The sequence below is a fragment of the Acipenser ruthenus genome, chromosome 26, assembly GCF_902713425.1.
Source record: "Acipenser ruthenus chromosome 26, fAciRut3.2 maternal haplotype, whole genome shotgun sequence".
Classification (NCBI taxonomy): Eukaryota; Metazoa; Chordata; class Actinopteri; order Acipenseriformes; family Acipenseridae; genus Acipenser; species Acipenser ruthenus.
Genome location: NC_081214.1, coordinates 16825904 through 16850519, shown reverse-complemented (window position 1 = coordinate 16850519; position 24616 = coordinate 16825904). Strand labels below are relative to the sequence as shown.

The following is a 24616-nucleotide window of genomic DNA, read 5'->3' as shown; positions in this document are numbered from 1 at the left end:
TATTCATCTAAGGTTGAACCGTAAAGAAAAACTGCTGCCGCAAAGCATTCCCTGAAAAGTCGCAAATAGCATTGTGCTTGTCTAGTACATTTCACCCAAGACTTCCGACTCGTTTGCAACTATTGCGTAACTCCTTAGTGTCTCTAATATTGCATGCAGTTTAAATTTAAAAAAAAAGTATAGCCCAAATTAAAGTAAATCAATACTAAAAATGCCTTAATGTAAAGTGCAACTAATTAAATTACACTACATAATCGTCAAAAAAGAAACCAGCCTAATAAACAGTCTAAGCAGAGTTGCCCTTTTTTCTAAATGTCAGGAATTTTATATGATCAAGCATTACCAGCTGTTATACTATGTAAACTATTAACTTGACCCTGGAAGTGACTCTGTTGAGCACCACATTCCCAGTGATTGAAACAAAACATTTCAGTCTTTAGTAACTGTGTATACTGTGTTATTTTGGATGCAGGATTTCAACAAAGGATAGAGAGATGCTTCCTCAGTCCAGTCCGGGGAGGAAACCAAGGGGAGGGGTTTAAAAGAGAACAATAACGTCTGGAAAACAAATACAGGAGAAATGGGTGAAACTGAGAAAACAAAGGACATTTTTTTTATTTTTTTTTATTTTGTCAATTTAGTGCTCAAAAGGTGACCCTACAGTGAGACTGTGCTGGCAGGCATCCTGAGAGCTTTCCTTTACAGCTCTTCTAACCTTAACACCCCAGCCACCGCTCAGTCCTAAGATTTTCTTATATGGCTGTATCTGGCAGGGTGGAGGCATTTTCTTACATGTATTAACGTATTTATGAATGTTTATGTGAATGAATTAATTTTAGTTTTAGATTTTCCTGACCTTGTGTTTGTCCAGGAATCCTCGTAGTATTACAAATACATGTGTGATTTGTCATTCGTTTAAAAAAAAAAAAAAAAAAAAAAAAAGATGTGGTGGCACTGAAAGCCTTGGTCCATTTAATAAACCACACACAGACATTGGCCGTCCTATAACTCTATTATATTCTGCTTTGTTATTAATACAGAAGTCAATTCAGCTATATTTGTTTTCTAACCATTACCAATCTTTATTTGGGCGATTGTCAATTTCATTGAAAAGAGGGAAAAGGTTGATAAAGAGAGAATACTGCTACGTGGTTGAGGTACAGGGCCGATTGTGATGTCACCGTTTTGAATGGACTTTGGATTTGAACTCAGAGAGATGGTTCAGGTATGACTTTTTAAAGCAGCTGACATCAACCGTTCTGATGTGGAGAATACAGCACGGTAAAAACTGAAAGCGGCACAGTTCATATCATGACTAGGGTTTCTCCATGGTGTGTTATGGAATGCAAGGTGAAACATGTGCTTTGATTGGCTAAAAGATCCCAAGTAGTCTATAATGCAGGTTAAGAATGGATTTATAAACAGCATCCCTGCACTGAGCATTGTTTAGCTCTGCCGACTCAGTGAGGCAGTTTTTGTGCAGCTGATCTGAAACAAACAATGCAAGTTATCACATCAGGCGGCAAAGCCTCTGAGACTTGCCCAATTAACAGGTATCATGATGTTTCAATGAAAAACCAGAGTCAACATAAAACACATGTTCCTCTAAAGGGTTATATTTTGGGTAGACAGGAAAAGGATCAATGTTAGGAACCCAATTAGGAACATGGAATAAACCCAAACTAATCTTGTTCCTTTTGTACGTACTGTAATGTATGCCATTCTGCTATGCGGTTCACACCATGTTTAAAAATGAGCAACAAAACAGGATCAAGGAAACATCCCAGAAGAGGAAAAGAAAAGGTCAGGAGCTATATTTCAGCTGGTAAGCCGTTCCTCAAGAGATAGTTAAGAAGACAGCAGAGGAATTAGTGGATTCATTATTTTGCTCTCAACTCATCTGTCTCCCGAGGACCTAACAAGCTGAAATGTGCTTCTTAACCTTCTGAATTTTGTGTTTATTTATTTTATTCTTTCAGGACTTGGTGTAAACAACATAAGGTCTATTCAATAAATCTAAACAATGACTGAATAAATACCTCTATCATTGAAATAATTATTTATTTATTTATTTATTTTATTTTTTTACAGTATAAATTAACGAGATACTAATATGATTTGTTGGATGTTTGAATTGTATAGCCTGGACTCTTTATTTATCGTCACGAAGTAATTAGATCTGTCACTGTTTAGATCAATTGAATATAGGAGGCCATATGTATTTTAACGTTGAAATTTAAATGCATAAAACAATTAATTGTTTTTTTACAGAGCTAGTATTGGTTTGGAAACCAGAACAAAATATTTTTTATATTTATGTTGTATTATTTATTTGTACCGGGTACAGATCCTCAATCCTTGAAAAGAAATACCATTCTTGAATTACAAGATTTACAGTCCTCTCTCAAAAGTTCTCTGAAGTAGATGGCTGTTTTTGTGGTTTTTCTATATATGTTTGTTTTCTCTGGGGTCTTCAGTTTTATGGTGAGCTGAAAATGTAACTTACCTAACAGTAATACAGAGAGACAGTGTTGTATTTCCCTAGACTACTTAAACATGTTTTTAAAAATCAGTTGAGTTATTCTAGGCTTCTGGTTACATGAATAAAGAGTTAAAGATACATGCAGTACCGTGGGTGCTAATAGAGGATTCTACAGTGTGTATACTGCAGTGTAGTGGAGTTAGTCAGCAGTTTATCTACAATTAAATGTTAATAAAGTATACCAATCAACATGTCTTGAACTCAAAAAGCACTTTATATTATCTACATTCTCCTAACTGAAAATGTTATTTGTGTTCTGGGTACATGCACGTGTTGATAATACAGTACAGCTGATGCAGGCATTTTGAAGTGATATTAAGTGGTTTGGAAATCAATTGTATGACTGTTACATTTCCTTGATAGTAAGCAGAGTGTGACATTAACCAACGTGATATCATCAAGAGCTTGGGCGCTTATTAACCTTTTGCCAGTAAAACTGGGTCCTAATATGAATTGGGCGCTATATCAAACATATAAGGTACTTTTCTAGCAAATTGCATCTTCAAGGTTGATTTTCTGGAGAGTGTGGAAGAAAACCAAGGATTGGCCTATCAGCTGCAGTGGACAGCACATATGCATCTCAATTTAGAAATCAGCTTTTTTGTTTCTTGCAAAATAACCAATTTTGATCAACAAAATAATCCTGATATAACAAATAATGTATACCAAATGAATGCAAAAACATTAATATGTGTTTAAAAATATATTTTAAAATAGCATGCATCAGGCTAGTTTTGTCTAAAGTCCTACCTGTGTGCTGGGATTTTATTATCTCCCGCAATCAGGAGGACATCGCACAGCTGCTTGTGTTGGAGGTAGTTCTCCATCTTGCGAAAAGTCTGCTCGGCATGATTCATGGCTTGAAAAAACTCATCAGAGCAGTTGGAGTTCATCCTGGCGTCAGAGTAGCTGCTTACTGATAACCTGCAGAGATTAAAAAAAAGAACAGTCATTAAAGCAATAATTCAAATTAAGCTTAGAAAAACATGGGGGTATTTTAAGGACATGGTATTAAAATAGAAAGTTTAGCCCATAATGCCAATATTAAACTCAATTATTCTAACATATACCATTTAACTCATACATTGTGCTGAATTAAATAACTGACAAGGTAAACTTTCTGAATGGGGCCCACAGTCAAAAATAGCAAGGTCATGTTCTGGTGGCTAATACGAGTTAAGAATTGGAAGATGCTTTATTTTACAGGTTTAAAGCCCACACAGTGGACTCTTTAACTACAAACAGCAGTCTAGTCAGTTTTAGTTTACTACAAAAGCTAGGGGGTGAGCTCCAACCCATTTTAAAACAAATCTTTAGAATCATTTTTACATATTTATTTTTTAAATAGGACCAGCGCTGAATCCAAATGGAGTAAATAACCCGTTTCTCAGCCTAAGTGCCTTCAAATGTACTATTTTTATAATAGACATAATGATGTTCCGCAATGCTATCTCTTGAACCGGCTCTACCAGATGAAAGCCTACACATCTGACCAGTTTAGAACCAGTGCTGGCCATGGCTGAAGGTTCTAATGAAGGGATATTTTTGAGATATGCGAGTGTTACTGTTCACCCTCCCCTTCTATTACCTATAATTCTTCTCAGCATTTAAAGCTAACTTTAGTTGGATAATGTGTGGCATTTGGGATCACATAAGTACCTTTCAGAACAGGAGAGATAACTGCTTGACATCAGAGGCCTCACTTACTTTTTTTTTTAAGACCAACATTCAGGTAAGTGCTGTTTCCATAAAAATAAAACAGCATGACATTTCAATAAGCTTCGGTTGCATTTTAGCAAGCTATGTCATCTCCAATTAAAACTGATTTCTCAGTTGACGGACATTCACTTTCAGCTGGAATTTGGCATTTAAGAGCCGGCAGTATAGCAGAATGCTAATGCTGAGCCTCGCTCCCAGCAGATTAGTAGATTACACATTTGCATGGCATTGCATTGAATTATAAAAGCCTTTAGACTGGTGGCAAATCATGCAGAGTGTTTCTCTCCATGAAAACGTCCTTCATGGAGAAAATCTGCTTGCAGCTTTTATATTGGTTGTCACATCATGTAAATGGTACATCCTGTATGGAAAGCTATGAAACTGCATATTTTTGTACAAGCTGAAAATTTAGGAAAGATTAGCAAGTGAAGCTTAGTAAGTCAGAGTAAAACATTTAGTTATCACTCCTGACAGCATATGGTAAAATGTACACAAAGATATAACTACAGTGTGCAAAAATGTAGGTTCTGGTGAACTTTTAAAAGGCACACGTCTATGCAATAGACCAAGATGTAGTACCTGTAAATACATTTGTACCCAAACTGAGGTCAGAGGCACTAAGTCACCATTCAGCATCCATGAACCTTTTACATGCACCTCTAAAGGAATTGTATATTGCATGATCTACAAAAATGCAACAAACTTTGTCAGACATGTTCTGTTAGTGTCTAAAATAATAGAAATGCTTATTTGTGCATGTTATAAACATTCATAGACAGATAGACACATTTGGAATAGTTAATATCCTTCTCATTTTAAGTGTGAGCCTATATTACCGATGTATGGAAACTATGTGTATAATGGACATGGCATCATTTACTGTAGCCTTCTAACCACGATGGCATCATTTTAATTGATTATAAACCTTGTACTTCATAATTTCTACAACAAATTATTTTTTTGTGCATATGGCTCTGATTATTAGCATTCCAGCTGAATGAAATTACCTTCAGATCTACAGTAGAATTGGGTTAGGATAGCTATACATTATTAAAAACAGAAACACATGAATAATAATCCATACATAAAATAATCATGTTTAGCTAGATTAGAAGACTAGAACTACTGCACAATTACAATTAATTGTATTGATAGATATGAATCTGCTATGTGTATACTGTACTGCACTAAGGGGTTGATTTGATCAACCTTTATCCCACTGGGATAAGTCAAAGCTGGATTCAATAGGTTGATTATTAAAATACAGGAATGTGCTATTTTCCGGTTGTATTTTCTGGTTGCTGCTATTTAATCAAACTTCAAAACGTAGCAGGATTTTGAATGAGTTTTCCACTTTAAACACACCACTGCACTAGAAAAAGTGTGTGAAAAATATTCCCTAAGTTCTACATTTAAAACACACATATATATATATATGTACTGTTATTCTTGAAATGTATTTTTGTTTACGAAATATATGAATCATGCCTTTACATATTTCGCAAGTGTGACTGAATGTTGTAATTGAAACAGGCAATGCGTGTAACTAAGGCCACTGCATTTCAAACTGAGTTTCAGGGAATAAATTAGCATTGTAGCCAAAGCTTAGTACAGATGGATGCAGGATACTCAGGGTCAACATATTTTATTTATAAGCCCCAGGCATGCAGTTTTAATCGTGCAGTAACTCAACAGTGCTTTTGAAAGCTAAGACTGAAAATCTATAAACACTGCAAGGGTTCTAACACAGACCTGATAAAATGCCATATTCCTCTCCCTGAATCTACTCAGTGTGTCTGCATATTGAACAGTGAGAGCCCCATCTCAGTAGCTCTTCAGAAGTCAGGCAGGGCTAATGAGAAGCAGTAGACAGAAGGGCAGTATCATGTTACCAGCCTTTCACTCATGCCCATTTAATGAGCAGAGAGTACTGTATAGGAAATCTAACCAAATGAATTTGTTCTTGATCCTCCACTGCCCCTTTGGCTAACGGTGTTCAGCACATGCTCAAAGCCTACCCTTGCTGCAGCAGATCAAAACACACCCTGGGCAGCAGTGTGTAGTAGTGGTTAGGGCTCTGGACTCTTGACTAGAAGGTCGTGGGTTCCCAGGTGGGGGACACTGCTGCTGTACCCTTGAGCCAAGTAATGTGATATCTTGTAACAACTGTAAGTTGCCCTGGATAAGGGTGTTTGCTAAGAAATAAATAATGATATGTGTAAGTCAAGAAGCACATTTTATTTTAACCTTTAAATATACCACACATTTCCATAAAGATAACTTTATTTTAAATGGAATTGTTACAAAGCAATGTGTTGCATGTGTGTGTGTGTGTGTGTGTGTGTGTGTGTGTGTGTACTTATTGGGATTGCATTGCCATGTAACCTGAAAGGTAGCTTAACCGATTTAGTACTCTGTCAAGTGCTGAAGCGAGTCAATTTGCTGGCAACACAACAACAATTTATAAATATCAATGTAGATCATTTAAATGTATGTGTAGCAGGGCAGAGGCTGGGTAGTCAGGCTCGTCTGCATTCATGGTTATAAAGCTTTTAACATCAGACAACACTGCCTGTTAGAAACACTGTGTAGACAGTTAAACCTAGATATAAAAGGATAACCCTTCCAAATAATTAATTAATATAAGTAACTCATACATCACAAAATGACTTCAGGTCATTCTGTTCATGGTTTTATAATCAAATGTAAGATCTCAAATACAAATTACAAAAAATATATTAATATTTGTATTTTTATGGTATTAAAAAAAAAATCAGTTGCCATATTGCTTGTAATCTGTGAAATCAGCTCTGGACTCTTGACCGGAGGGTTGTGGGTTCAATCCCAGGTGGGGGACACTGCTGTCTGTACCGTTGAGCAAGGTACTTTACCTAGATTGCTCCAGTAAAAACCCAACTGTATAAATGAGTAATTGTATGTAAAAATAATGTGATATCTTGTAACAATTGTAAGTCGCCCTGGATAATGGTGTCTGCTAAGAAATAAATAATAATAGATGATTGCCAGTGCTTGAAAGAGCTCTGAATTACAGTCAAGTTGTGACACAAACGCAGGGCAGTAATACTGAGAGCTAATAAGAACAAAGATTTATTCAGCCTCTTTTTCTCTGAGACAAGACTGATGGAAAATGAAAATGTCATGCGTATGAGTATCAATCATTACATTTATTGTTGGTATAATTAAAATAGGTTGTCTGATACTGCAATGGGAAGCAAAGGTGAAGGAGTGCATCAGGCACCATTTGGCTTCAGGGTTTTCGTGCTTGTGCTGAACTACTCCAAATGAATACTTATCCAGAACATCGCTGTACAGATATGGCAGTCAAGCCCAAACACAAATTTGTATTCAGATGTGTAACAAGTCTTCAACAAACTATGCATAAACAGTGTGTAATATATTCCTTGGCATACAAATCTATTCAGTACTGATCGTAGTAGGACAGCGTGCCAACTGGACAGACCAGCTGAATGGAATCATAAGCAGCAACATTACAATCAGCTGCAAAAGATGCAATGATTTATTTTGTTGTTATTACATTATTATACCATTCCAATGAGAAAGTGGAAATGACTACTGTGACAGACCTGTTTTAACCCCCTTACGGTGAAATGTGTGTCACTTCCAGTTTCCCCAGACAGAACGTTTCTCAGTTCTGAACCCTAAACAGAGAGGCTGTAGGCTATAAGGTGAAACATTACAGTGTCAGTAAACTCATCAAAGAAAAAAAGCCACTGAAGTCTCTGTCTCGTATGATTAAACTCAGCTATATCCTGTTGATGCTATCAGAGCATACACTGCATATCCAAGTATATGAGATAAGAAATAAATCATTGTATATGCAATACACAGTACATGGCAATGCAGACAAGAAAGGGTAACACCATTTGGATGTGCTAGTGGATAGGTTACATTGTAGTTATGGAGAAATGAGAATGAATAGTGGCTTAACTCCCTTCTTGCTTCTCCCTGAATGTGGGCCTGCAGAACAGGATTGAGTGCATTTATTTTTTCAACGACCTATTCCATAAGTTCTGTATGCCTTGGGGCTTCGGTTTGTTACTTGCAGTAGGTGAGCACTAAACGGATCACAAGTGGTGCACTCGGGGTCACACGTCTCCTGGGCCATGAACTGAAAGGGCAAGCACAGAAGCAGAACTTTATTTTTTAATTCGATTTTTAGTCGTTACTATTGGTCATTTTATTTTTTAAGACCTGTTGGGCAGTTTTGATTGAAAATCCATTCTACATTCTACTTGTACTTGCTGAAACAACACAGAGAGTGGTTTAAATTTCACCAGCTAATGTAGACAATACCTTTTTTTTATGCAAACATGACTGCTGTTGCTGTGACATACAGTACATACTATGTGGGAAGAAGCACCTCCACTATACTTACGTTTCAGCTAAATGCAAGTCAAAGTGCATTTTTCAAATGAACTTTCTTACGTTGGTAACAGCAAATTAAATTGTGCTAAGAGGTAGTATTAGAAGGCAGTGACCCTTATCAAGGTTCTAGAATAATTGTCAACAGCTTCTAATTTACATAAATTGAAAGTAAATAATAAATTACAGATACAGTACATTTATTTCCGTTTGCTAGAACTGTCAATTATTATTTGACATTCTTATGCAATACAAATTCGCATGCCCACGTTGATACTGTCTACAATTTATTGTAAGCCAATGTCAGGGTTTTATTCCAAAGGTTAGTTGTATTATCTATGACTGATGCAGAAAAGCTTACACATGCCTTTATTTCATCAAGATTGGATTACTGTAATGCTCTTTTTGCAGGTATCTCCTCTAAGGTTATCAAGAGGTTACAATATTTTCAAAATAGTGCTGCCCGTATTCTCACTAAGACCAAGAAACATGAGCATCTATCTCCTTTCCTTGCTTCTCTCCACTGGCTGCCAGTCAAATATAGGATTGATTTAAAGGTTATAAATCCTTACATTCTCAAGGCCCTGCCTATATTAGGGTTCTCCTTCAGTATCACATACCTAAATGAAAATTGAGATCTGGTAACCATGTTTTTTTGTCTGTGCATAGGACTCATCTGTGCACTATGGGTGATCAGGCTTTATGCTCTTTAGCCCCACGCTTATGGAACGCCCTGCCGGGCTATTTGAAAAATTGTGACTCAGTTGATGTTTTTAAATCTAATCTTAAAACTTACTTTTTTTCAATTGGCTTTCTGTAAATGATTTGTTGTTCTTACTGTTTGTCTATTGAAATGTCTGTTTTTATGCTGCTTTGTGAAGTGCTTTGTGATTTTTAAATGAAAAGGGCTATATAAATGTATTATTATTATTATTATTATTATTATTATTATTATTATTATTATTATTATTATTATTATTATTATTATCATTTATAGACCTTATGCAGGATTTTATATTCTCCTGAAAAGTTAATAGTCTCCTTGACACAGATTTAATAGCCATGTGAATGGAGTGTGATCTCTAATAGCATTAGGTGAGGTTATCAGCACTTTGGTCTGTTTGTATAGATCAGCCTGAGTAACTGGAATTCAATTAGCCGCCAGGCAGTACAAAGTTACACTTGAGAATGCAGTGCTTTCACTGTCCTCTATAAATAATACAAGGGCGTTTGTAATCAATGCTCATTTGTACTGTCACAGTGAGAGGATTTTGAATATGCTGTATATGATAATTATGGACAATATTTAAAACGAATGTGCACTCCAGTAAATGCATTACAGTCATATGAATTGACTGGTTTTAATACAAAGACAATCGCTTTTTATTCATTGGCAATTTATTGGGTTTGTCAATGTACTGTAGAACAGTTCTCTCTCTTTTAAAAAAAATACCGTACTGTACATATCCATATGGTTATCTTACTGGCAGAGCATTCCCTTTATTGTACTGCTATGAACAGGGTTCTTGAATTTGATTTAGTGCTTATTGAACATTTAGTGCTTATTGATTCATATAGTTTAGAGTGCATTGCTACTATAGAATGCAGTCAGCGTATTCTGCCAAACTTGTGTTTTGGTGCAGCAGTAGCATGATTGAATTTCTTTGAGTAAGTGGGTTGTAAACAGTAATGGATGGTGATAAATCAGATGAAATTACCAGTAGCATTATGATGTAATTGCTATGCATTCTATTTTTGTGATCATTCCGTAGAAGAGGTCCAGAGATGTTCAGCTGTCATAATGTTAGAGATGTTAAAGTCTCAGTGGTTGCAAATCAGATGAGAACCTTGGTGGCTTTGGTTAAGTTTGCCAGAAAAAATAGTAAAGTGATGTTTATCTTCTGGATCTGACTGGATTCGACCCCAATGTCAGGTCTACATACTGCCTATTTATAACCTCTGTGTCTGCTAAGGCAAGCTAAACCGCTTGTTACTCCCTATATACTGTACCTCAACAAATCTTTGAATTAGTCATGTGGAGCATAGGCCTGGTCTGTCTGTTTGAAAGAAGTTGTGGAATTTGGCTGATTGACCCATAGAAACAAGGCTAGCACTGGAACAAATGGGTTTCTGGCACATGAGAAGATCAACTCTTGCAGAGTAGTATCTACTGTAGCAGTTCTTGCAGCTGTCTCCTTACTTAGTGTCACATTGAGGGTACTGTATGTATAGGGTTGCCATCATTTCAAGAAGAAAACACTTATACAGATTATTTTTAAAAGGCAAAAGGCATTTTGCAGTCAGGGGACTACTGTACTTGTACAGTGCATACTTTATAACAGTTCAAAAAATGCCCCAAAGAATATTTCTTAATTTTATTACATAGAAGAGTCAAAGATTGAAACTAGACCTATGTTCTTTATTGCACTTTTTAAAATCTTTTACAGTTTTGGAAAAAAAAAAAAAAAAAAAACTCTTTAACCATTTAATGCCCTTGTTGTTTGTAAGAAACTGGTTATTTGATTAATTCCAGTTGAAATTGTGACCTTGATAAATTACAGTATTAACACAAGAAGATCAATATGGGTCTTCCAGTTCCTAGGACTTGGTCTGTTGTGGTTAAACAGGCCACATTTTCCCACGTTAGCTGTGATGACAGAGCTAGTATCTGAAGGTATGACCGTGACATCAGCACAAAACAAGTCAGGTTTATTTGCCTTGAAATCATAAAAAGAAAAGAAAATTGACAGACCTGGATGGTCCAAGGCATGGGGAGACACGTCAAAAATCACACTGGGCATTTCCATCAATGCGTTCCATAAGTTTACCAACTAAAGCATCGTCATTTTCTGTCAAATTTTTACAATTAAGACTTTCGGTGTTAGGCAGTGTTTTAGCTGATGTCACCAATACACACCCCTCTACAATAAACAGTGGCTGCCCAGCAAAGCACAGAGCTCTGACAAACTCATTAACGTTAAGTAACTGAGCGGCTCAGAGCGAGAATTTTCCCGCTCACTTAGATCACTGATGAAATGGGCAGCAGTGTGGAGTAGTGGTTAGGGCTCTGGACTCTTGACCGGAGGGTTGTGGGTTTAATCCCCAGTGGGGGACACTGCTGTTGTACCCTTGAGCAAGGTACTTTACCTAGATTGCTCCAGTAAAAACCCAACTGTACAAATGGGTAATTGTATGTAAAAATAATGTGATATCTGTATAATGTGAAATCTTGTAACAATTGTAAGTCGCCCTGGATAAGGGCGTCTGCTAAGAAATAAATAATAATAATAATAATAATGCAGCTCAGAGGGAGTGGAACTGAGCGTGCTGTAACTGGGTTATTTCACTGAGCTGCTATTAGCGTCTCACTTACTTAATGCCCTCACGGTCATTCTGTGCTCTCTCTTTTATTAAAGCGTGTGTAAAGGCCACAGAAATTGATTGGTTGTCTCTCAGTTCACTTTCTTGTTTTAGTTTAATGTGTCACTTACTTTCAGTATGTTCTTTTATTCTGTCAGCGCGGACATCCATCCTCTGCCTCATCTGGCCCACTTCTGCTATTTGGCTTTTTGTATACTTCGAAGCATTCATTTTCTTTTGAATATTCATAAATTGAATTACATTTTCTCCCCCTTCCTCATCCACTCAAAATAGGCCCCAGAATAAAACAAAATTTAGTTTCTGATCAAGCTAGTTACTACGCCCAGCACTTGCTACAATAATCTGACTTTGATTGGCCATTGGCCAACAGAATCAGGTGATAATGTGTTTGTGAAGCAACAACCAATGACGTGCAATTGTTGAATGGTATTTGATCCTCTGACGTCTAAACATACCTGCTGTATCAGTGTAGGGCTGCTTATTACAATGTTGGAGTCAAAATAAATCAGCATTATAATCAAAATATTGTGTATTTCATAGAAAAAAAGTACTGGGGAAAATACTGAATAGTAGACTAAAATTCGGGTATAAATCAGTAAAAACCGAGGTTCAGTTAAAAAAAAAAAAAAAATCTGTAATTTTAAAATTCGGAATAAACCGGTAATGCGGAACGCTAATTATATCTTATGAATCAGAAAATATATTTTTGCAGGCTTATTCCTGAAAGATATTTACTAAGCTGTGTAGTGAAGTCCATCTCTTCCAGCTCTCTTGTGAGAGCTGCCTGTTTGCATTTCTTCCTGACTTTTGCTTTTCCTGTGGGGTGTATCAGCCTACACATAATCTGCACCTCTTCTGAGCATGATACAGTAATGTCACACAGTTTATATTTAAACGCGAGTGCTACAGTAGTTGTCAGTTTCTAATTTCAAGCGCAGTAGTAATGTGTATGGGAACTAGGTGTTGGGGTAACTGTGTTGTTATTTTTGACTTATTAAACATATAAAGGAAAACAGTATTGTAAAAAATGTGAATCGATTTTAAAACACTATTTAAATTTAAATGTACTGAATAGTTTAAATCACTCCTTCAGGGGACAGTAGTAAAAGATTATTAGATAACAAATGCAATAATGAATAATTAGGAAATAATCTGTGTAATTTTGTAATTATATTTTGTTTGCCTTATGGGCAAAATAATTGAGCATCAATATTTTCTACAGCTGTCTCACTGAATAGAAAGAAACAAAACATAACCATCTTCTGAAATCTGGGTTGTCATGTCTCCAAGTGAATTACTATTTAATGCACAGATTATGCGATGGCACATTTATATTAAAATAGAATACAAATTATATGGGGGTATTAGTATGGGGTATAATAAGCCATTGTGTAATAATGTACATTTATAGTAATATCACATTGTATTGGTTATAATGATGTTATACCATATATTCAATATCATCAGTTTAAGAATGTTATTCTTGTACCACAAATGTGCTATATAACCTACCTATCAAAATACTAAACCTTTTGTAGAAGTAATACATTTTCACACCTACATACAGTACACTTTTCAACTTCTTACAGCTGTATTTATTTCTGATGTACTGAAACTCTCTCAGGATTCCTGCCAGTTTTTGTACTGGTGTTCAGTAGGATAAATGTCTTGAATAGGTTCCTAAAGTTTAGGATAGGAGACATTAAAACTGTTTTGTATACATTCATTATTGTTTAAAAATGACCAAGATCCAGATGTTTTCACATCAACAGTCAAGGCTATATCCTCTTTCTATTCCTACAGTTAAATATTTAGCAGTAGTGAACCAGTAAATACATTGCAGCTCTCATTTACTGGACCACTAATGCTTTATGAATAAAGATATTGTGTTGTTTTACTGTATGGCCATACTAGTGAAATCCAATGGTGACATTCTCATGAAAATCCATGGAGGGCCCTTTGTTCCTGTCTGTTTCTCTCTTGTGCCTATAGAAACTGCAGACTGTTTTTCACTGCAGGAAATTGCAGGCACATTTCCCATTCCATAGTAAATGTGTGACATGGACAGAGATAAAAGCAGGCACATGATGTTGATCCATGCTACTCCCTATTTATGTCATAATGTCATATAGCAACCACAGGCATGCTTCTGCAGTTTACAAATCATAAGGGTCAATTTGTTCAGCCAGACTGAAAGAGTACAGATACCTCTCATTTAAATTACTAGGGGCTATTTTATGCCAATTCACAGAGAGGTAAAATGTATCTAATGGCATAAACTAGGAATTAACTGCCCAGAACAATAATGTTTATTTAAACCATTCAATTATTGTCATTCTTCAACATCTCCTCAGAAACAAATATACCCCTAAACAGCATACCAGGACACTGGTTGAGGTCTAGTCCAGATGGTTTGTGCCCCTTCTGAGATATCCACATGCAGATAATGGGTTCTGCCTGGGTTGAATGACACAAAATGCCACTAAAAGGCCTAACTGATAAACTGGGAATTACAAAACTTTTCAGAATCTGCTTTGTTTATTTTACACTATTAACAATTAGATGGTGGAATGACTACACCATAATTACTTTACCCATAAATAGTTTTAATTAGTCATGACATTTTTAATATTCAGTGACTGATGTGGAGTTCTCTAAATAATTCACTCCTAAACCCCCCTACAGTTCTCCTGCACACTAAACACTGCCTTAGATGTTTTCACAGAATGAAAGCACAGAAAGAAAATATTTTTTGTTCCTAAATCTTTTTGAATCAGGCCCCAGAACGAAATAAAACATGTGTCAGTGGCTAAATGCACTTAGGTGATTAAGGTGAGACTGATTTTACTATATGATGTACTGTGCCCCATCCTGTGTCCTTGAATACGCATGTTGCCTTGGTCTTCAAAGAGCATGTGGCTATGAATCTTGATGTGCCAAGGAAGTGATTAAAAAGAGAAGCAAGACAGAATTGGAAGGCACATAAAAAGAATGGCACACAGACAAGAGAATGATTTAATTGTAAAGCCTAAACAGTCCACCTTCACCTAAAATTGAAAGAAGATGGTTTAGTTGGGTGAACAGCACATTTAGAAGACCAAAGGGTAGGTGTACTAAAGAGTTGTGCCTGTCGCAATAGTTGCAAACGAGTCGGAAGTCTTGGGTGAAATGTACTAAACAAGCGCAATACTATTCACGACTTTTTAGGGAATGCTTTTCGGCAGCAGTTTCTTTTTTTGGTTCAAGCATAGATGAATATGTAATTATGGGCAATCCTGCATAAATTCGCAAAAAGTGCAAATGAGGGTTCTCAAATATTATAATGAGATGTACAAAAGCTGCAGGCAATTGCGGCAGAACTGCCACGGTTATACTCATACCTAAAACTGCCGCCGGCAGACATTATGATGTTTACATTTTAAACAACATCAATATTAAAATCAAAGACAAACTATCAGATACAACTCAAGCAAACATCTGCACAGCCAAAATGCCGTATTTAAATGAACAATTAAACATAAAAGGGTTTATTTTCTAACTTACCACGTATAAAGCACTACTTCAAAAAATGAAAAACTATAACAAAATAAACATTTCAAAAGAAACTAGTGTGTAAATACATACAAAACTGTAAAATCGAAAGTAGTTTTTAATTTAAAATGGAAGTAACATATGTTTTCTCTTGCATGTGTCACTCGGTGCAGCACTGAATCCAGGTTGAGCTGCTACAGCCTGCTGCTTTGCAGTTCTCTGTTCGAAATGTTTCTGCCGAAGTGCTGCTGCTAGCTTCAAGATGAAATCTCTCCTACTGATATTTTCCCTGGTGCATTCCTTCTACAAAACGATGGAATTGGTGGCTGTCAGGTCTAGTAGAGACAACTGGCTTGTCTATTTAAAAATAGAATATTGTAGGTTATATTCAAAATAAAAACATGTATTGTGGGCAGCAGTGTGGAGTAGTGGTTAGAGCTCTGGACTCTTGACCAGAGGGTCATGGGTTCAATCCCTGGTGGGGGGACACTGCTGTTGTACCCTTGAGCAAGGTACTTTACCTAGATTGCTCCAGTAAAAACCTAACTGTATAAATTGGGTAATTGTATGTAAAAATAATGTGTAAAAAATAATGTAATTGTATGTAAAAATAGTGTGATATCTTGTAACAATTGTAAGTCGCCCTGGATAAGGGCGTCTGCTAAGAAATAAATAATAATAATATTGTATTATTATCTGGGGGTTCTAGGTGGGCGAGATTATAACATCTTTAGTTTTGTGATCCTGCCTTTCAAACGCCGTCAGGGTATTTAATACATGTATTTAGGAAAAGACATAAATGGACAACTGCATAACATTCAGACACACAGAGTAATTTAAATTTGAAAACGTCAAACCGTCAAAATGACTGCTGTGGCGATTCTAGTGATTCTAGTGATTCTACAGTCGCAGTTGTTACTGGCATTTCCCAGCGCTTTCTTGTGCATTGCCAGTTGTCCTCAATGCATTTCTGAGGCGAACAGCCAAATACCTATTTTTCCCTAAAAGCAGGGTGTACTTACATCTATGACATCTATGGTTTCCTCAATGTGTTGGGAGCAATAGACTGCGTGCATGTGCTGCTAACCATTCCAGCTCATTCTGAACATCTGTATAGGAATATTAATGTGTGTAATCTGTTTGTCTAGAATGTTTAAACGTTTAGAATACTTTGTCATTACCATTCTGAGTGCAAGATCTATACTCTCTGAGAAATTATAAGTGTAGTTGTTAATAGGTTCCTACATGTATCATGAACAGCATACAATATATACAGCAAAATATGATCAAGTAATATTTTTTATTAAAAAGCACCAGTAAAACTGGACTTATCAACATTCAATACTAATAATGTTTAAAATGACCTCCACAATACTCTAAAAAACAATTGTAAAACAACTCTAGCCGGATATCTACAACAGTACCTTAAGAAACAGACACTGCTACAGTCTATCTGTATTACAAATAACTATGTGTGCTTTCAAAAGAAACACCAATCAAACTATATCTATGAAAACCACAGAGTCTCAATGATTAAGCTCCAGGCATTGTTAAATATATTTGAAACCTACAGATACAGTACATTTGCATGACGAGTGCATACACACACTTGATTAATCAGTACGTGTGGGACAATGTGGGGGAGTAGGACAAGGCTTATTAAATATAAACTGGATAGACTTTTAAGTCAAGGCAATAGTGCTCTTTATCTGGTGAATTACTCTGTGGAATCATAATGCTCCCTTTATGGAACAGAGGCCAAGGCCATGACTGTAACACTGTAAGATAAACACTCCTCTTCTAAATAGAAAGAAAGTGGTTGTGATGTTGGAGAGAAACACAAACCGCTCTGCAGTATCTTTAGGATTCACTGTCTCCTGAGGCATCATAAAGCCCTGGTGATTGGCGTGTTCAAATCTGCCCTTTAAAAGTCAATTTAGTCACTCTGAAAAAATAAATTATTTCTTTCAGACTTATGTATTCATATTTGGATTCAGTGCTAAAATGATCAAAGGAATGCTGCAGTATGCAAATATTTATTTTGCTGCCTTTAATATACTTAAGTGGTAATACCCTACGGTTGGGGCTATAGCGTTAGGTATGGAATGCAGCTGTCGTTATACACCCCAAACCAATGACTGCTTTTTATGGTTAACCCCTTGCCACTCTGCTTCTCCCAACACAAGAAGAAAAATGAGGCAGCATTGACATTTGATAGATAAACTTGAAAAGTCATTGGAAATAAACATGCGTTTCCATCAGCCAAATGCCACGTCTAAAACAAAGATAAAAAATACATCAAGAGGTGTATATCACTGTAAATTAATGTATAATGTGATATCTTGTAACAATTGTAAGTCGCCCTGGATAAGGGCGTCTGCTAAGAAATGAATAATAATAATAATAATAATAATAATAAATTACCAGCTGCACTACAACCTACTGTAGAATACTGTATTTAATAGTTCTGTTTTGGTATACTGTAAGCTTTCAAGTTTCAGACTAACAGAGGTAACTTACTGAGTGCTATTTTATTTAGCTTAGCTGAGGAGAAATGTGATTTATTGAGTGCTATTTTATTTCAGTTAGCTGAAGAAAAAGCAAGATATAGCTGTTCATTTTCTGATACCATTTGAGAGAAAAAAGTTGAATAAAAGGAAAATATATATATATATATATATATATATATATATATATATATATATATATATATACATTGTTGTGGCGCTAAACTGTAAGGGAGGCATTAAGCCCGGGACCTGGACTTGATCTATCCAACGACAAGCCATGTGCTTAAACATTATTTCAGATGTTTCCGACAAAAGCCCTTCTTCAGCTGTGTAGAAAGAAAATACTGCAGTTTACTTTGCTTTCTACACAGCTGAAGAAGGGCTTTGGTCAGAAACACCCTGAAATAAATCATTCTCAAAATGGGTCGGTACTAGTACCCAGTATTTCTTGGCTATTTTTCTGGAATTGATTACTTATTGCTTTTGTGTTGCTTGTTTCTTTACTGACAAGTATGCCAACAATGGTTGGAAGAGGTTCAGGAAGACCTTTCCAACAATAGGCACTAACTAGGTTGACATTCACTGCTGTGAATGTAAAAAATAAAAATAGTACCTGAACATTTCCGCTATCCATAATGTAATACTTAACCTGTAATAATCATGTAAGGGAAATGTAAACATACCTCTCTCCCACATTGGAGACGTCCCTGCTTATTTCCTCAGCTGAGCATTGTTCCTGTGGCTGTTACACTATGTGTGCTCAAAAAGATGTTCATTCTAAATGTTGTATTACCTGTTTTTCATTGTTGGCTCATTGAAGTTTTTTATTTTTATTATTATTATCACAATAGTGGTCCAGACTGAAAACTAAATATAGCCAAAACCACAGGGAGAAATTATTTCAAATTAATTGGACTACTTATTAAGCTCCTCTGCAGCCACATGCTATGGCTTACGTCTTATAATTAACAGGAAAAAGAACCATGTGTCCAAGAGGGGACAAAAAGGTAATTAAAGTACTGCAAATTATATGTCCTAATAAGTCCACTGATATCTCAGAACTGCAGGGGTCATAACAAGCTCATGTCAGGACTAGGGTCTATGAGCATGAAACAAGAACCAAGAACCAAAAAGAAAATTAATCTATAAAAACAACTTGAAGAAAACACTATTTTGTAGGTCACTATAAGACAGTTAAAATAAACGTCAGTCTTACATGAATGAGCAGAAGCACCGACAGTGCCAGTGAAAACAGTGTAGTCATAACCAGAGGAAACACCAGACTACGCAATTAGGTGTTAAAGTTAACACAAAAGAAAACCTCAAGTGAAATGCTAAATATGATGTTTCTAAAGGTTTCAAAATGATAATAATATTGAAGTAAATGTAATGTGCATGCATGCTACTCTATACCCATTGAACACTGACCCCCGTTGATGGGTTTTATACTGCTTTGACAATGATTTATTAACTGAAGTGATATTGCCCCTTATGCTATTGTGCCTGTTGTACAGTAGCAGTTTAACATAAAATATCACACATCTGCCCAAAAAGTAATCAATCATCCATTGATTAGCTGCCATGCTAATTGCAGCTGTCTAGCAACTAGCTATTCAGCCAATACGAATTTCATTTGCAGATTACTGTAAAATAATTGATGCCAAACATTACTACGTAAAAGACAATAAAGGATTCCAAACCCTTTCTTTTGAAATAGCCAAGTCATTTCATTGCTCTTATTGTATTACTTGTATTGTAACGCTTGAAATGTTTTTGCTTACGATTGTAAGTCGCCCTGGATAAGGGCGTCTGCTAAGAAATAAATAATAATAATAATAATATCTGCATAGCTGCTGGCAGATATGAACATTATACTCTGTGTGTGTTTCTTTTTTTTCATTTATTTATTTCTAATTAAAGATGATGGATGTGTGGTATCTGCATTGAGGAAATTAAGCCCAGGGGGACACAGAACATAATTTGTTATGAAAAAGAAAATACAAACAATAAACAGTGTTCATCCTCTACTTAATACTACATCGTGACAACCACTGCCTAAATATTATCTCTGTATCATTGAAACTGAAGATCTGCACTACTTATTTTGTGAAGCGTTATTCTACACTCCATTTCCCTGACCAGAAAAGATCATAAGTGTTTTCATTTTATATACTGTAGAAGGAAAAAAAAATTGGATCATATAACTTGTATCCTAAGAACTGTGATTCACTAGAAATGTGGCCTTCATAAATGCCCAGGGTAACCTGTAGTCTATCCTAAAAGTCATCCTTCTAATGACAGTGTTGAAGCATCTTTAAAAATTTGTATTGATAAACTTGATAGCTATTACTTGTTGGAAAGGAGTGCTACATGCCTGCTGCACTGCGCAAAGGGATTGAACACTGGTTGTGCTTGCAACGAGACAGTGTTGTTTCACTGCTACTGCACAATTTAGGAACAATGGGAAGCCAGGACTCATGGTATCCTAGAGGGGAATATAGCATAGCCTCAGACAGGTATTTATTACGAGCCGCCTGTAAATGTGCATCATAACTTAGCTGTTTTTATGGACTGGAAGCTGGGAATACGCACATTATTTAATACGCAACATACATCTGCAGCAAACAAACAAGACCAGACTGTCAGAATTACTGATGAGTTTCTGGCAGTTTGGTCCCTAAAGATGTAATATCTGTTGCCAAGCTCTAACTGTTACGAACAATAAAAAGGTAATAATTTCTGTTTAAAGTGTATTAAAGATCAAACAATGGCGTGATTAAATATCTGGAACACTGCACGGTTCGATTTGCTGTGAAATATCTACACACTTTATAGGATAATGTTATGCTCTGGAGATACCAGTACTGAAACATGCTTTTTTTGATAAGCTTATCTTATATTTCCTATGTTGTATCTGAATTATTAAGCTCCTCTAGTTGTCAATAGATGAAGCTTGATGGTTTTGTGATAAGACATGCTTTTTCAAATGATAGTTGAAACGTCTTATTGACACGATTCTTAACTAAGCTTAGAAAGATACAGCATAAAAAACATCAAAATGATGGTCTTGTATATCAACACAATAACCAAGGAATACTTACATGGTCTGTAGAACCCACTTGTGTAAATGTCTGATTCATTTGTTGGGCAAATGGCATCTTTGACAAGTATTTTGTTATCTATAAAAGCTGCATGCCCCTGTTCCAGTAGGTTGAGTAGGACTGGGTATCTGACAGACTTAAATAAGAACTGTTGGTGCCAATCTCCTACTTCCCTGAAGATTTCCTAGGCAGTATCAAGTTAATCAATGGTGGCTGCTAACGGTAGCCAATGCACCATTTTGACAGAGTTTCTGTTTTTTTGACCAACTCTGTATATAACGCATCAGCACAGTGGAAAATCACTAATACTTTATTAAAGTGAACAGTAATGTGCAAGAATAGGATTCGAGGCAAAACACAATGTACAAATATTAATATAGTTAACAAAACGTGCTGTAGGCTTAAACCTGTGCTGGCGTAACCTCTTTCCATGCAGTAAACCTCAATGCAAGCACATTAAACAATGATAATCATAAGGATTTCTATGGGTTTTCTTTTGAACACACTTTATCTTGTTTTCCTGACAAGACATATTTAATACACTTCAATATTCCGGTATCCTCTGAGGAGTTTATTGGCTTCTGCAACAAAAATGTAAGAATGTAAACCAGCTAAATCTGCAAACTAAAAATCCCCTATTGGGAAAGAGGTCAGTTACTTGTGGGAAGACAGATAAAAAAAAATTATAAAAAAACTCTACTCTTTCTAAGTCTCATTGTGAAAATGACTGGTCTGTGTTTTGCCTGATAAGATAATTCTGATGGAATTTAATTTATTTTTTCTCATGTACTTTCCGTGGGTTTTGGGGTATTTTTAACCACAGGTTCATCTTGTTCTAAATGCATTCATCCTGCTAGGATTATTTTATTCTCTAATTGTAGCTGGTAAGATGTAGTTGTACCTGAATATCAAGGCAAACACGTCTCTCCCTGCAATGCATCATTTTTTTCCTCATGGGGAATAGTACAACAAAGAGGACAGTGCTTTGAAGAGTGCAGCTCCTTGGCAGCCTAATCACCAGATGTCAAACCAATCGCACTGTTTAACCTCCAGGCAGGATGACGCCAACCTGGCTTCATTCTGTAATATATAGTAGACCCTGATATCAGTGTGATACAGCCATCTAAAATGTCTTGGATAGTTTGGGTTGCCGTGACATCACATTACAATTAACAGGGCAGCAGTGTGGAGTAGTGGTTAGGCCTCTGGACTCTTGACCGGAGGGTCGTGGATTCAATCCCAGGTGGGGGACTGTGGCGGAGTATCCCGCCCCTATGTATTATTATTTGTATTTTTGTTTGCGGCGCGGATAAAAGCGCTGCGTCTTTTATTACTTATATTTAAAAACCCCATGAGGATGCATGACTGATCAGCTACTGATTATTTAACTAGCTGACAGTCATGCATCCTTACCAAACGCGTGCAGACTGTGGCCGAGGGGTAATAAGATAATTAACAGCTAGTTAACCCCTCGGCCAGAGTATAAGAACCTGCAGCTGCCCGGGTTGCAGGGTGGAGTGTACAGAGGAGAGTACGGGGAGAGAGCGGGAGCGAGAGCGAGGAAAAATAACATTTAAAAAAACGACTGCTAAACAGTCTGTGTTTATTCGTTTGGCCCTCGTGCCCTGTTTTGTTTGTTTAAATCTTTTGTTTTGTTTTGTTTATTAATAAATTCAGCTGAGTGCCATAGCATTCAGCTTCACCCGCCCATCCATTGTTTTGGTTTCAGTTACTTCCTGGTCCGTGACGTCACCACACCTCACCACTGCGAGCCATCCTGTCACAGGGACCCTGCTGCTGTACCCTTGAGCAAGGTACTTTACCTAGATTGCTCCAGTAAAAACCCAATTGTATAAATGGGTAATTGTATGTAAAAATAACGTAACTGTATGTAAAAATAATGTGATATCTTGTAACAATTGTAAGTCGCCTTGTATAAGGGCGTCTGCTAAGAAATAAATAATAATAATAATAATAATAATAATAATAATAATAATAATAATAATAATAATAATAATAATAATAATAATAACAAGGTTTGAGCCTCTAACACAAACTGGTAAAAAAAATAAAAAATAAACCTACAAAAAAAATGTAGATTTATATCATGGTCAGCTGAGGACAGAGAGAAACTAAACATAGAACAAGAAAAAAACATTGCATGGAAACCCTTTGCAAATAATTCAACAATACCTGGACCAGCCTGACCACAAGAAAGACTGTGAGGAACCAAATAATCTGAGGCATAGAACATATATGTTGCTCACCATAAATATGTCTTGTGTTTTCCATGGAAATGGAGACACGTTTTCCAGAACACGGGATGCACTGTTCAGCAGTAAACATGTGCCTGCAGCTATATTGTTTTTAACAATATATTATTAAAACGCTTGTATTGGTTGCTGTAAGATACAAGCTGCAGTCCAGTGCTCTGACTTCACATATGGGGGATATCAGCTTGCATAGTGTAGCACCCTACACCTATACAATTATTTGTATATATTTGTATACTGTATATCCAGTAGCTGTGATCCACCACCAAATGTATTCATGTACATGCAATATAATCAAATGTCCAAATACTTTAATAAAAAAAATCAACATATGTCTATTTTTTTTTAAATGTCATATACAAGGTATTGCCTCAAAGTAAAATAATGCAATATAATTACAAATTGAAAACATTGAAACAAAGCATATATATATATATATATATATATATATATATATATATATATATATATATATATATATATATAATTTTTTTAAAAATGCTTGATTCAATATAATATTATTGATTACCAGTGTTTCCAAGTAATCTTTTCTCAAAGGCCTGACAAAAAAAACTGAGTTTCGTATCCAGTGGAAACCTGCACTGCTGCTGTGGTAAAACTATTTGCTGCCAAAGGAAGTCAACCGTATTTGCAGATTGTTATTCCTGTTTACCATAAAAAAAAAAAAAACTGCTACAATTAATAAGCGGAAAACTGGAGAATTATAAAAACACTAAGAAACGTAGATCAGTTCTAATTTTATCTACTGTCAGTTAGCTAACCTCTTCCCTATTAGAACCCCCTACAGCAGTCTTCCCTTAAGCAATGATAGCTGTTAATAATGCTGCTTACAGGCATAGCCAAGAACCTTTAGCAGCTCCATCTGTGGACTGGGAAGCTGATGATCAAGGGGAGGAGGGGTAAACATACCTTGTAAGAAGAACATACTTGGGAAAGGTTGTAAGGAGATTAAGCACCGTACACTTTGAGGCATAAATGTTCCTTGATGAAATGTAAGTGGGCTACTCATAAAGCATCATATCAAGCATGTTTCTGCTGAGATCAGCTGTGTGTGGGTGCTTTAAAACCCAGAATATTGGCTCTAATGGAATTAAAGTCATGAAGCTGCATCTTAAAACAAATCTCAAAAGCCAC

The 24616-nt window shown here is 36.1% G+C and overlaps 1 protein-coding gene across 2 annotated transcripts in view; it reads right to left on the bottom strand.

Moving 5' to 3' along the window:
* The window catches only part of LOC117430251 (kelch-like protein 4), a 99002-nt gene that overhangs the window by 20700 nt on the left and 53686 nt on the right, over window positions 1-24616 (bottom strand). For both annotated transcript variants that reach the window (XM_034050109.3, XM_034050108.3), the window contains exon 2: window positions 3293-3466. In XM_034050109.3, coding sequence (XP_033906000.2) covers window positions 3293-3435 — 143 coding nt within the window. In that variant the 5' untranslated portion in view covers window positions 3436-3466. The remainder of the gene's footprint in view (window positions 1-3292; window positions 3467-24616) is intronic.